We start from the raw sequence: 15,322 nt of genomic DNA, 5'->3' as shown, positions 1-15,322 counted from the left end.
TGTGATCCTGGGGACCCAGGATTGAGTCCCACGTCAGGCTCCCTGCATGGAGCCTGCTGCTTCTCCCTCTGCCTGTGTCTCTGCCTCCCCCCACCATGAATAAATAAAATCTTAAAAAAAAAAAACAAAAACAAAACAAAAAACAAAATCAAACGGTTCCAAAATTCTTTAAGAACTGTGCTTTAGGGCAGCCCGGGTGGCTCAGCGGTTTAGCGCCGCCTTCAGCCCAAGGCGTGATCCTGGAGACCCGGGATCGAGTCCCGCGTTGGGCTCCTTGCATGGAGGCTGCTTCTCCCTCCGCCTGTATCTATGCCTCTCTCTCTCTCTGTGTCATGAATAAATGAATTTAAAAAAATCTTAAAAAAAAAAAAAAGAACTGTGCTATAAGATTTAAAGATTCATTTCTTCCTTTTAAAAAATCCTACCTCGGGAGTTACTGCTACCTTCTTTATGCCTATAACTAGTTAGGTATAATTTTACTTTCTAAATATGAAAATCAAATGAAAGCAAAAAAAAAAAGACTTCAAAAGAAAGTATAAACCACTTTTGAGCAAGCTCTTAAAACATGCAGCATCAGAGGTTTTTATTAAAGTTAAGACAGCATCTAATTCTGTTTTTCTTCTCAAAAATTTATCTACCTTTGAAGGTATACCAAATAACAAAATGACTTACTGATAGGAAGTAGTAGCCAATAAAGCATGAACTCCTACGTATAGAAGATGAAGTGACCAGCAACTGGGAGACCAGCAATTGTTCAACGTTTAAAATGTTCAGAAAGAGAGACAAAAGGAAACAAAGCTCCTAGTGATCCTCAGCTGAATTACCAGATTAAACACAAATGCAGGAATCATTCAAAGGCATAAACTTTTAGTAATATTTATGAAGCTCACAATTCTTCACTCTACATAAATTCTTGGAAAGGGAAGGTCTGTCAGGACTTCTGCCACTGGAAAAAAATCAAGTCAGATGGACCTCAGACAAAGACTGGCAGATATAAGAAAGCATAGACATGAAGCTTTGGGTACATTTATAAAGTTTAATAGTTGTAACAACAAATAAAGTATCCTCTTCTTTGTTAGCAAGTAATTCCTCACCTGCTTGTGTGCATGATCATAGGAGTTGATATGGTTGTCAAATTCCTGATGTTTCTGATATTGCTTATCACAGAGTTCACAGTAGAAGTTGGCTCTGAGGTCTTCCAATGCTTTGGCAATTGCCTTCTCTTTGTCAACATAATCCTATAAGAACCACAAAATACAAACAAAATGAACTTGGCAGAATTTTTTTTCAAAGATTTTATTTATTTATTCATGAGAAACACAGAGAGAGAGGGCAGAAACATAGGCAGAGGGAGAAGTAGGCTCCCCAGGGGAGTCCAATGTGGGACTTGATCCTGGAACTCCAGGGTTACACCCTGAGCCAAAGGCAGAAGCTCAACCACTGAGCCACCCAAGAGTCCCGAACTTGGTGGAATTTTAAATAAACGTTATAAAGAGGGAGTCTTACCTGAAGAGAGAACAGGGGGCTTATTTAGTGGCACCAGTAAAAGCCAGATGGAACACAAGACACAATTTGGTGAGGTAATTTGTGTGGAGTGGTACAAAGAGCTGTCTTCAAATAAACATTCAAAAAGAGTTTTTTTTTTTTTTAAGATTTTATTTATTCATTCATGAGAGACAGACAGAGAGAGAGAGAGAGGCAGAAACAAAGGCAGAGGGAGAAGCAGGCTCCATGCAGGGAGCCTGGTGTGGGACTCAATCCTAGGTCTCCAGGATCATGCCCTGGGCTGAAGGTGGCACTAAACCACTGAGCCGCCTGGGCTGCCCCCCACCTTTTATTTTTTTTTAAGAGTTATTTTTGTATTAGAGAGAGAGAGAAAGAGAGAGAACACCCACGCATGAGTAGGGGGAGGGAGAGGGAGAGAAGTAGATTCCCTGCTGAGTCGAACCCTAAGACACAAGGGCTTGATTCTAGGACCCTGATAACATGAACAGAGCCAAAACCAACAATCAGACCTCAACCAACTGAACTACCCAAGTACCCCCAAGAGGAGTTTAATTTTACTTTGCCTTTTGGCATTATGGTGGCATCCCCTACTCCTACCCTTGGCTAAAAGAAATAAATAAAACACCCAACCAACCAGAAATAAGAAACACAATTTTTTAAAAAGTAGGTTCCACATTCACCGTGATGCCCAATGAAGGACCTGAACTCACAACCCTGAGATCAAGAACTGAGCTGAGGGCAGCCCCGGTGGCCCAGCGGTTTAGTGCCACCTTCAACCCGAGATGTGATCCTGGAGACCTGGGAATGAGTCCCATGTCAGGCTCCCTGCATGGAGCCTGCTTCTCCCTCTGCCTTTGTCTCTGTCTCTTTCTCTGTCATGAATAAATAAGTAAAATCTTAAAAAAAAAAAAAAAAAAAGAACTGAACTGAGATCAAGGTTGGACACTTCAACCAACGGAGCCATCCAGGCACGCCAAAACACAATTTTTATTGCACTGTAGAAACAACAGAAGTATAATCCTTAAAAGAGGCAATAAAAAACAAAACAAAGCAATCATCATCTCAAACTAAAATCAGGGCTGTGATGGGCAAGGGCTCTCCTTAGGACATATGGTGACACTGAGGCTTGGCGTTTTTTTTTTTTGTTTTGTTTTTTTTAGGCTTGGTGTTTGAGTAAGTTGGGGGAGCTAGACCAGAAAAGCCTCGTTAATAAACGAAAGGATCTGTAAGTGGGCTAGAGAGTACCCAAGGACCTCTGTGTCTTTGCAGAGGGAATAAAAAATACTCCCAGAAAGCATCCTTCATTTTAGCCCGTTAACATTTTCCTAGATTAAGACCAACAAAACAGGGGTTACAACTGATTACTACACATGAAAGAAAATAAGTCTATCTACAAGTGAGAATCATAGGAAACAAGCAATGGATTTAGGTGCCTCAAATCTTAAATATTGGAATAGTCTGTTATAGAATATAAAGCAACTATAAAATGTTTAAAATATAAAATGGGATTACAACAATGAGCAAACATAAAACATATTTAAAAAACCAGGCAGACTGTAGGGGCACCTGGCTGGGTTAGTTGGTAGAGCACGTGACTTTCAACTTTCAATCGGCTTGTGAATTCAAGCCCCATGTTGGGTGTACAAATTGCTTAAAAATAAACTTCTTGGGCAGCCTGGGGGGCTCAGCGGTTTGGCGCCACCTTCAGCCCAGGGCCTGATCCTGGAGACCCAGGATCAAGTCCCGCATCAGGCTCCCTGCATGGAGCACGCTTCTCCCTCTGCCTGAGTCTCTGCCTTTCTGTGTGTGTGTGTGTGTGTGTGTGTGTGTGTGTGTGTGTGTGTGTGTGTCTGTCTCATGAATAAATAAAAATCTTAAAAAAAATAAAATAAAATTCTTTTATAAAAAATCTTTAGGGACACCTGGGTGGCTCAGTCAATTAAGCATCTGCCTTCAGCTCAGGTCATGATCCCAGAGACCTGGGATAGAGCCCTGCATCGGGTTCCCTGCTCAATGAGGAGTATGCCTCTCCCTCTGCCCCTCTCCCATGCTCGTGTGCTTACTTTCTTGCCCTCTCTCAGATAAATAAAGTCTTTAATAAATAAATAAAATCTTTTTTAAAGATTTTATTGACACAGAGAGAAAGCACAAGCAGGAGAAGCAGCAGGCAGAGGAAGAAGCAGAGAAGCAGGCTTACTGCTCAGCAGAAAGCCCAAGTAATACTAACTCAGGCCCCTGGGATCACAACCTGAGAGGAAGGCAGACACTTAACTAAGCCACCCAGGCGCCCCTAAATAAAATCTTTGAAACAAAAAAACCCTAGAGGTGCCTGCTGGCTCAGTTGGTAGAACATGCAACTTAATCTGAGGGTTATAAGTTTGAAGCCCTATGTTGGGCGTAGAGCCTACTTCAAAACAAAACAAAACAAAACAAAACAGAAAAAAAACCTAGGCAGACTGCAGAAAGAACTAAATGAGACTTTTATAACTAAGAAACCTAATTGTAAAAAAGAAATGAAAAAATTCATCAGCTAGTTAGATGATAGATTAAAAACACAGACCAGGGCAGCCCCGGTGGCTCAGCGGTTTAGCACCGCCTGCAGCCCAGGGCCTGATCCTGGAGACCCAGGATCGAGTCCCACATCGGGCTCCCGGCATGGAGCCTGCTTCTCCCTCTGTCTGTGTCTCTGCCTCTTTCTCTGTGTCTCTCATGAATAAATAAATAAAATCTTAAAAATAAATAAATAAATGAATGAATGAATGAATGAATGAATGAATGAATAAATAAATAAAAAACACGGACCAGATACAGCTCAATATGTGTAAGAGGGTGTTTGGGTGGCTTGGTCAGTTAATAAGTGTCTCACTTTTGATCTCAGCTTAGGTCTCGATCTCAGGGTTTTAAGTTTAAGCCCCCACCTCAGGCTCTGTACTGGGCGTGGAGCCAACTTGATTAAAAAAAATAAAAAAGATAGTAATAATAAATTTGTAAAAAATATAGTAGGGAGGTAAAAATGTTCTGGAATTAGACTGTAGCAATGGTTGCACAAACTTATGAAATATATTAAAAACAATTGGACACCTTTAAAAGGTGAATTTTATAGTATATAAATTATATCTCAATTTTAAAAAGAGGTAATATAAAAAAATAAAATAAAAAGAGGTAATATAAAGAGGTAAAACAGATTGAAATTACTTTGAATGTGGCACAGGGACAAGGAAACATAATATGAAAACCAGGTTTAAGGAGCCATGGAGAATAATTATATTAACACGAGTATAACTGGAATCCCAGAAAGAGGATAGAGCACAGATGAGAAACATAATTGAAGATACAAAGGCTGAGGATTTTTCCAAACTAGTAAGACATAACTCAACAGATACAGGAAGCACAACGTACACCACATAGACCAAATAAAAATATGTGCCTAGGCACACTGCAGTGAACCTACAAAGGGACCAAAGACCATCAAATCATAAAATATCAAGAAAAAAGTTAAAGATCCACCCACAATCAGATTGACAGATTAAAAAGTAATAGAAGCTAGAAGACAGTGTGCTTCAGTGTGCTGAGAGAAAATATATTTTATTTGTTGTATACCAAAATGACCTATTTTTCAGAGTTGAAGAAACGAAGGCATTTCCAGATAGTTTTACCAGCCAAAAAGATTCATTAAAAAGAACCTTCCTAAAGCAGTATTTCTGAAATCACAGGTTTTGACTCACCAATGGGTCACAACATTAACATTTAGAAGAGTATAATAGGCATGAAAAAGGGGAAAAATAGTAAAATATGGAGTGTATTTCACATAAGGGTAAATACTGTCTTGTAAAACTTTTGTTTCAGTTCTAAATGGTTGCAATATTAAACCTATTTCTTACCGTAGACCTGAAAGTCACTGTATCCTTAAGAATGTATTTTAGGGAAGAAGGAAAATGACATCAGTGAAAAGGTCTGAAATCTCAAAGTAAATGGTAGGCAATAAATATATATTTATTCTAGATATAGAATATATACTTATTATATAAACATATATATTATATTATATTATATTATATTATATTATATTATATTATATTATATTATATATATAATAACAAAAACACCTAGTTTACAGGACTGAAAAAGGATAAAAGCAAAATGCTAGCTGACACAGCCAAGTATAACAAAAGAGGGAATTCAAAGTAAGTGTTCTAGAGTTCTACTAATTGAGGTAGTTAACTTTAAACTTTGTTAGACTTTGTTAAAAAATAAGCATAATTTATATTAAAATTCCAAAAGTAATTATTAGAATAGAAAGAGTAAAGGGGGGAAAAAGGTAAGAAAACTTCAATTTTATAAAACTAAGACAGACCAGAAAAATCAGGAAAATAGAAGTAAAAAGATAGACTGATAAGTAATCACCAAAAACATAAATATACTAAAAAACTGCCAGAGGGTTCCCTGGGTGGCTCAGCGGTTTAGCGCCTGCCACCTTCAGCCGGGGTGTGAATGGGGTGTGATCGAGTACCACATCGGACTCCCTGCAGGGAGCCTGCTTCTCCCTCTGCCTGTGTCTCTCGTGAATAAATAAAATCTTTAAAAAAAGAAAAAAAAAAAAAAAAAAAAAAAGAACTGCATGCTCTGCTGATTGAGCCAGCCATGAGCTCCATCTTTTTTAGACTTTAAGGCAAAAAGCATTACTTGAGACCATGGCCAATTATGAAGTTAAACATTAAGAGGCTATTCTCCACATAAATTGCACTGCTAATCTGAAAAGCCAACATAGATATGTTGGTTATCCACTTATCTTTACGAGGTTTTGGTTCAAAACTGTAAGACTGACCCAAAAAAAGGTGGTCCAATTTGCCTCAGCAGTTCCACTTAAAAACTAGACACCAAAACAAGCTAAGTACAGCTGAACATTGAACATCATGGTTTTGAACTGCATGGATCCGGTTATATGAGAATTTTTTCTAATATATGTATTTTGGAGATTTGTAACAATTTGAAAAAACAGATAAACCATGTAGTTTTGGTTTATACTAGACCACAGACTATTATAGTCTAAAAATATTTTAAAAATTAAACAGTATATCGTTAATGCATAAAATACATGTAGATACTAGTTTATCATTTACTACCATAAAATATATATAAATCTATTATAAAAAGTTAAATTAAAATTTAGGGGGATCCCTGGGTGGCTTAGCAGTTTAGCGCCTGCCTTTGACCCAGGGCATGATCCCGGAGTCCCAGGATTGAGTCCCACATCGGGCTCCCTGTGTGGAGCCTGCTTCTCCCTCTGCCTCTCTCTCTCTCTCTCTCTCTCCTCTCTCTCTCTCTCTCTCTCTCTCTCTCTCGTAAATAAATAAAATCTTAAAAATTAAAATTTAAAGGCATTTGGGTGGCTCACTCAGCTAAGCATCTGACTCTTGATCTCAGGGTCATGAGTTCATGCCCTGAGCTGGGCTCCACACTGAGCATAGAGCCTACTTTAAGAAAAGGAAAAAAAACGAAAAAAAAAAAAAAAAAGTTATAGTTTATCAAAACTTACACTTACAGACAGACCTTTAAGGCACCAGTGGCAGGGAGAAGTGTAAACAATGTAAAGATAATGTATTAAATCATAATTGCATAAAATTAACTGTAGTACATGCTGTACTATAGTAACAATTTAAGGTCATCTCTTGTTGCTACTGGGGTGAGCTCTAGTATCCACTTACATAGTTGTGTGATCTGCATGAGCAGTTCTGCTCTCTAGCAAATTTGGTATTGCAATAAAAAGTGATCTCTCCCACTTCTTTTGTATTTTTTCATCATGTTTAGTGCAAAACTGTAAACCTTGAATCACACCACAGGACCAAAGAAAGTGCCATCAGTGATGCTGGAAGTGCTCACAAGCAGTTGCTTGATATAGACCATAGATTCATATCTGCAACAATGGCTACCTGCTATTTCAAGATAGATGAATCTGGGAGACAGAACATAGAGGCTCCTAACTCTGGGAAATGAACTAGGGGTGGTGGAAGGGGAGGAGGGCGGGGGGTGGGGGTGAGTGGGTGGCGGGCACTGAGGGGGACACTTGACGGGATGAGCACTGGGTGTTATTCTGTATGTTGGTAAACTGAACACCAATAAAAAATTAATTTATTAAAAAAATATAGATGAATCTTCAAATATAAGTGTAAGGACCACTGTGGGGAAAAAAAAAAGAAAAAGAAAAGGAAATCCATGAAGCTGTTGCTGCAGCTATATTAGCAGGTGCAAAAATCTTGCACATTTTGTGTAAAACCATGCATTCATTCATTGAGAGGGGGATTTAGGGGGGTTGTGGAAAGGGAGGGGCAAGAGAGGGAGGGGCAGAGGGAAAAGGAGGGAGAAGGAGAGAGACAATCTTAAACAGACTCCACACCCAGCACAGAGACCAATGTGGAGCTCAATCTCACAATCCTGAGATCATGACCTGAGCCAAAAATCAAGGGTTGGACACTGACTGAAATGCCCAGGCACCCTATTTTATGTAAAACCTTTTTTTTTTTTTATGACAGTGACACAGAGAGAGAGAGAGAGAGAGAGAGAGAAAGAGAGAGAGGCAGAGACACAGGCAGAGGGAGAAGCAGGCTCCATGCACAGAGAGCCCGACGTGGGACTCGATCCCGGGTCTCCAGGATCGCGCCCTGGGCCAAAGGCAGGCGCCAAACCGCTGCGCCACCCAGGGATCCCTATGCAAAACCTTTTAATCTCATATTGAAAATGCAAATTTTTTGTGGGTTTAGGATTGCTATTAGAAAGGAATATGTAGGGATCCCTGGGTGGCGCAGCGGTTTGGCGCCTGCCTTTGGCCCAGGGCGCGATCCTGGAGACCCGGGATCGAGTCCCACGTCGGGCTCTCTGTGCATGGAGCCTGCTTCTCCCTCTGCCTGTGTCTCTGCGCCTCTCTCTCTCTCTGTGACTATCATAAAAAAAAAAAAAAAAAAGAAAGAAAGGAATATGTATAGACTCTGGTAATGTTCCAAAAAAGTCAAAGGGATTACACAACAACGTACAGCAAAAGGTGAAGGGTCTAAAGCTGGAGAATTAAATGCCAGCAAAAGAATGGTCTGATAATTTTACAAAGAGGTTTGGCTGAAAAATGTCAAGATAACAGGAAAAGCGGCTTCTGCCAACTAAGAGGAGCAGATAGTTCCCAGACGCCCTTAAGAAAGTCACTGAGGAGAAAGGTTAACTGCCTGAACAAATTTTTTTTAATTTTAATTTTTAAAAAAGATTTTATTTATTCATTCATGAGAGAGAGAGAGAGAGAGAGAGAGAGAGAGAGAGAGAGAGAGGCAGAGATACAGGCAGAGGGAGAAGCAGGCTCCATGCAGGGAATCCGACATGAGACTCAATCCTGGAACTCCAGGATCACGCCCTGGGCCGAAGGCAGACTCAACCACTGAGCCACCCAGGTGTCCCACAAAAAAAAAAAAAAAATTTTTTTAAATAAAGGAAGGGAGAGAGGGAGAGAGGGAGAGAGGGAGGGAGGGAGGGAGGGAGGGAGAGAGAGAGAGAGAGAGAGAGAGAGAGAGAGAGAGAGAGAGAACGAACCCAAGCACAGGGAGGGGTAGAGAGGGAGGGAGAAGCATATTCCCCACTGAGCTTGAAGCCTGATGTGGGGCTCAATTCCATTATACACAAAACACTATAGAAAGCACCGTCAACACTATGGAAGAACCCCCAAAATGAGATCAGGAAAGTCTAGAAGGATTATACCACTGAAGACGCCACTGTTGTTACAGAAAAAGCCCTGAAAACCTTAAAAGCCCCAAACAATAAATTCCTGCTGGAGAAAACTGTGTCCAGATGTTGTGTATTACTTCACAGGATTTACAATATAGCCAATGAAGGAAATCGTGAAAGAAATTGTAGATATGGGAGAAAAAAAGGTGGTGGTAGGAGAAGGGTTTCAAGATATAGATCTTAAATTCAAGAGCTAAAAGATACCACACCAGAGGAATTAACATGAGACAAATGCTTCCAAGCCAGTGACAAACAATAAGGAAGCAAATGCAGAAGCAGCAGTGCCAGAAAACAAATTGACAGTACACTATCTGGAAGAAGGGTTCTGATTATTCAAGACTGCGTTGACGACTTCTGCCACATGGACCCGTCTATGATATGGACACCGAAATTACAGCAAATAGAAGGCTATGTATAGAAACATTTTTAAAAATATTTTATTTATTTATTCACGAGAGACAGAGAGAGACAGAGAGAGAGAGAGAGAGAGAGAGAGAGAGAGAGAGAGATACAGGCAGAGAGAGAAGTAGGCTCCATGCAGGGAGCCCGATGTGGGACTCAATGCCGATGCCGATGCCGGGACTCCAGGATCACTCCCTAGGCTGAAGACAGGCGCTAAACTACTAAGTCACCCAGGGATCCCCTAGAAACATTTTTTAAAAAAGATTTTTATTTGAGAGAGACAGAAAACGCATGAATAGAAAGAGAAGCAGACTCCTCCTCAAGCAGGGAGTCCAACACAGGGCCAACCCCAGGACCCCAAGACCACAACCCAAACCAAAGGCAGAAGCCCAACTGACTGAGCCACACATGTGCCCTAGTAACATTTTTTTAAAAAATGAAAAAGCAAAAAGTCACATAAAAATAATGACAATGTTTCTTTAAAGTTACACTAAGTGTGCCAGCTTCTTCTTTCTTTTCTACATCCTCCACACAATCCCTCATCTTCCTCCTCAATGTGAAGACAATGAGGATGAAGACCTTTAAAATAATCCACTTCCACTTAATGAATAGTATATAACCATCATGCTGTATAGTTAATAAACTTATCTCTTGTGTCTTTTTGTGAAAATCCAGTAATTATATAGCAAAAATTTTGTGAGATGTTTTTGTGTCATCATCGCCTGAGTATTATGTGGGACATCATGCACAAGACTAGTATGGAAGTGGGTAGACTATCCTTAAATAGCAATAAGGTAAATGACATTTGATAGGCTTGATCCCAGGTCCCCAGGATCATGACCTGAGCCAAAGGCAGACACTTAACCGACTGAGCCACCCATGCGCCCCTATCTTTTCATTTTTGATGTCTAGTATTTAGTAATAAGTATAACATCTACAGTGTTTTATATCAAATAAGACAATATTGATGCAGGTACTGACAGATGGCTCATCTTCTAAACAGATGACAAACTTATATTATCGACAAATACTTTTAAGTGTATCTTCTCTTATGATTTTAATATTTGCTCTTATGTAGCTTACTTTATTATAAGAATACAATATATAATACATATAACATATAAAATATGTGTTAACCAGTGGTTCTGTTATTGGTTAAGACTTTTGGCCAACAGTAGGCTCTTACTAAGTAAGTTTTTGAGGGAATCAAAAGTTATCACAGATTTTTGACTATGGGAGGATCATGCTCCTAACCCCTGTGTTGTTCAAGGGTCAATTGTGTATTCATTTGCTAAAGGTAGTACAGAAGAATGAGAAAAGGAAAGGAGTAAGTGATGACTTGTTAACCCTTTACAGCAAAGGTGAATACATTAGTCTCACAGTTAGTAGATACTTCTAGTTAACAGATCTAAAGAGAAGTCTCATTTCAAAGGCTTCTAAAATTGGTCTTTATTCTACTAAAGTTTTGTATCTTCTGGATACACTTTTAGGGTGGTTCTATCATCAAACATTTCTTACATGACCTAATCAGTAAATAAGGAAAGGTTGCTGTATTTTGTGGAATGCCAAGGTGAATTGGTCTGTATAAACTTCTTAAAAACTAAAAAGTAAACATACAGTACACTGGAATTTTTCCATTTTCACTCATGCACCATCATTTTTTGAATATTATCTATTTATTTATTTTAGAGATAGAGTGAGCACCAAGTAGAAGAGGATCAGAGGGAGAGGAGGGACAAGCAGATTCTGCTCTGAGCACAGAGCCCAACATAAGGCTCAATCCCATAATCCCTGAAATCATGACCTGAGCCAAAATCAAGAATCAGATGCTTAACCGAATAAGCCACACAAGTGCCCTTCATTCACCGTAACTTTTGCTAAGCACTCTAGGCAGTTTCATTTTGTCTATTAAGCAACTTGTAGATGTTCTTCCTTTTCAGTGCTGTTTTCCCAAGATAGAAGTCAGAAAACTCACTTTCCCAACCTCCCTTAAAACCAGGGTTCAGACATGTGATCTTTCCAACAGATGCAACTGCATAAGACTAATTTAAAAATGAGCAGTATAGGGCACTCATGTGGCTCCGTTGGTTAAACATCTGCCTTCAGCTCAAGTCACAATCCCAGAGTCCTGGGATCAAGCCCACATCAGGCTCCCTGCTCAGCGGGGAGCCTGCTTCTCCCTCTCCTTCTGTAGCTTCCCAGCTTCCCTTGCTTGTGCTCTCACAAACAAACAAAATCTTAAAAAATAAAAAATAAAAGAAAAAAGAGCAGTATAAAGAAACAGGTGCCAAGCAGAGCCTATCCTGCTAGTAATGGTGGTTACAGAAGCATATTTTAATTCTACCTTGGTTTTTATTTAATCTGTAAGATTACTATATAAAAAAGTGTTTATATAGGTTTGGAAGATTTATTCTTCCAAAAGAGAGATCAGAGGACTGGATTAAATAAATAAAACACAACACCTCTCTCACTTAAATACTGATTTGTAAGGGATTCTTCCTTCTACTTCAGGTCTCTAAATAGGAATCACATTCCTCCTTCCTAAAGTATGTTCTTTAAAATTTCTTTTAGTCTTTTGGTGGCAAAATTTTCTACCTGAAAATTTATCTATTTTTATCTCTAATCTTAAAAGACATTTTTGCTGTGTGTACAATTCTAGGATGATTACTGTTTGCTCTAAGTACATTTAAGATTCCATTACATGCTAATAGAATCAACTTTGTATTTTGACTTCTTTGTTACTGCAACAATTCTTTGAAGATTATGTTTTTTGTTATTATTGTATAGTTTTGCCAGACTGTGACTATGTATAAACTTTTTTTTCTTGCTTGAGATTTATTAGGCTTACTAAATCTGAAATGTGTTTTTCGTCAATTCTGGAATCTTTTCTCTGAGCCTCTGCCCTACTTTTTCTTTCTAAAACTAACATATTAGAGCTTCTCATTTTTTATCATCTAACTGAAACTCTTTCACATATTTTCCATTTATCTTTCTTTCTTGCCCTCTCTCTTCTCTTTTTGCTACGTTCTGGGTATTTCTTCACATGTATTATAGCTTAACATTTAGCTTTGTGTAATCTGCTATTAAATACTCTCATTGAGGTTTTATACAGTTTCTTGCCCTTTACTCATAATCTCAATTCTTTTCTTTTTTTTCCCTAAAGATTTATTTTATTCATGAGAGACAGAAAGAGGCAGAGACATAGGGAGAAGGAGAAGCAGGCTCCATGCAGGAGGCCCAATGCGGAACTCAATCCCAGGACTCCAGAGAACTATGTCCTGAGCTGAAGGCGAGTGCTCAACCACTGAGCCACCCAGGCGCCTCCCCTATTTCTTTAAACATTATCTAATATGCTTTTTTATATGCTATATCCGAGCTGACAATTCCAGTATCTTCAGCCTTAAGGGGTCTGATTCTGCTCTTTTTCTCCCCTCCCTGGCTAACTTTAGCCCATAACGTCTAGTTTCTCAGTCGGGTTTATGACTATGATCTCCTATTTTGGGGGGTTTTATCCAGAAGTTCTTTGATGCTTAAAGTTGCTCTAGAGAAGTCTGAATTTGCTTCTTCCCAAGGGCACTATCTGCCCCAGACCACTTTATTTTTTTTTATTTACTCATGAGAGACACAAAGAGAGAGGAAGAGACATAGGCAGAGAGAAGTAGGCTGCCTGCAGGAAACCTGATGTGGGAGTCAGTCCAGGATTCCAGGATCAGGCCCTGAGCCGAAGATGCTCAACTGCTGAGCCACCCAGGCACCCCCCCAGGCAACTTTAAAGCACATATTTGTCCTTAAAATGTCATTGATTATTTCATAAATATTTCTCAACATACAAAAATAATTGAGGAAATATTATTTGCACAATCCTTTTTAAAGAAGTTATTGGGATATCAACTGCAGGAAATCATGAGGAAAAGACTCAGCAAAAGGACTGGCAGGCTTTGAATATATTTATATATAGAGTTGAGGTTCAGAGAAGTGGGGATAGTAAGCAGTGTGTCAGAGATCAGAAGGTACATGCTATACACCTCACAAAATAGAAATGGTATCAACTATTATAAAACAGGGTAGGTAGGGCAGCCCCGGTGGCGCAGCGGTTTGGCGCCACCTGGGTGCAGCCCAGGGCGTGATCCTGGAGACCCAGGATGGAGTCCCACGTCGGGCTCCCTGCATGGAGCCTGCTTCTCCCTCTGCCTGTGTCTCTGCCCCCCCACCCCCGTTGCTCATAAATAAATAAATAAATAAATAAATAAATAAATAAATAAATAAATAAATAAATAAAATCTTGAAAAAAAAACAGGGTAGGTAGAGGCAAATGGGAATTAGAGTTTTGCTTATTATTGCATTTGTAATAAAAGTAAAAAGAACTTTATTCAAAGCTGAAAGTCAAGTATTATAAGTATTATAACCCATATTTAATTGTATGCTACATACTGAGTGTATTTATTAGCATTAGGTGGTAGATGAAATGAAAGGAAATAAGAAGAGGAGCAAGTTAACCTGATGCTTCTAACAGTACAAAAATAATGGACACTCTTTAAAAAAGAGAGAACAAAGGGTAATTTTATTAAATTAAAGGTAACTACTGGGCAGCCTGGGTGGCTCAGCAGTTTAGCGCCACCTTCAGCCTCGGGTGTGATCCTGAAGGCCGGGATCTAGTACCACATTGGGTTCCCTGTGTGGAGCCTGCTTCTCTCTCTGCCTGTGTCGGCCTCACTCTCTTCTCTCTCATGAATAAATAAATTAAAAAAAAATTTTTTTTTTTAAAAAAAGGTAACTACAACAAAAATACAATCCATCTCTATCTATACCACAGAGTCAGTGACCTTAAAAAAGGTGTAATAGGGGGATCCCTGGGTGGCTTGGTGGTTTGGCGCCTGCCTTTGGACCAGGGTGCGATCCTGGAGTCCCGGGATCGAGTCCCGTGTCGGGCTCCTGCCATGGAGCTTGCTTTTCCCTCCTCCTGTGTCTCTGCCTCTCTCTCTATCATAAATCAATCAATCAATAAATAAAACTTAATAAAAGAAAAAAAAGAAAAAGGTATAATATAAAATAAACCAAACTTATCTGTCACATAAAACATAAAAATTGGGGCAGCTGGCTGGTTCAGTCAGTTAAGCATATGACTCTTGATCTTGGGGTGGGGAGTTTGAGAGATTTCTTAAAAAAAATATACACAGTTAATTCATTAAAATTTTTTCATATTGTGGGATCCCTGGGTGGCGCAGAGGTTTGGCGCCTGCCCTTGGCCCGGGGCACGATCCTGGAGACCCGGGATTGAGTCCCGCGTTGGGCTCCCTGCATGGAGCCTGCTTCTCCCTCTGCCTGTGTCTCTGCCTCTGTGTGTGTGTGTGTGTGTGACTATCATGAATAAATAAATAAAATCTTTTTAAAAAAAAGAAAAAAAATTTTTTCATATTGTATCATAAAGCAAAACCCAAGTCCATGATGATTATAAGACACACATCCAGAACAAGGTCATTCAGAAAGACTGAATAAAAAAAGGGGGGGGGGCGCCTGGTGGCTCAGTCTGACGCTCAACCAACTCTTGATTTCAGCTCAGATCATGGTCTCAGCATTACTGGATGAAGCCCTGTGTTGTGGCGGGCTTCTCACTCAGCAGGGAGTCTGCTGGAGATTCTTTCTGTCCCTCCGC

At 39.6% G+C, this 15,322-nt stretch overlaps 1 protein-coding gene across 4 annotated transcripts in view; it reads right to left on the bottom strand.

The window, feature by feature from the left end:
* The window catches only part of GPATCH8 (G-patch domain containing 8), a 120,177-nt gene that overhangs the window by 23,715 nt on the left and 81,140 nt on the right, over window positions 1-15,322 (bottom strand). For all 4 annotated transcript variants that reach the window (XM_055317800.1, XM_055317805.1, XM_055317813.1 and 1 more), the window contains one exon: window positions 1,095-1,238. In XM_055317800.1, the coding sequence (XP_055173775.1) occupies window positions 1,095-1,238 (144 nt within the window). The remainder of the gene's footprint in view (window positions 1-1,094; window positions 1,239-15,322) is intronic.

The sequence above is a fragment of the Nyctereutes procyonoides genome, unplaced genomic scaffold, assembly GCF_905146905.1.
Source record: "Nyctereutes procyonoides isolate TBG_1078 unplaced genomic scaffold, NYPRO_anot_genome, whole genome shotgun sequence".
Lineage (NCBI taxonomy): Eukaryota > Metazoa > Chordata > Mammalia > Carnivora > Canidae > Nyctereutes > Nyctereutes procyonoides.
The sequence above is the reverse complement of the archived record's forward strand: the minus strand, read 5'-3'. Positions and strand labels throughout refer to the sequence as shown.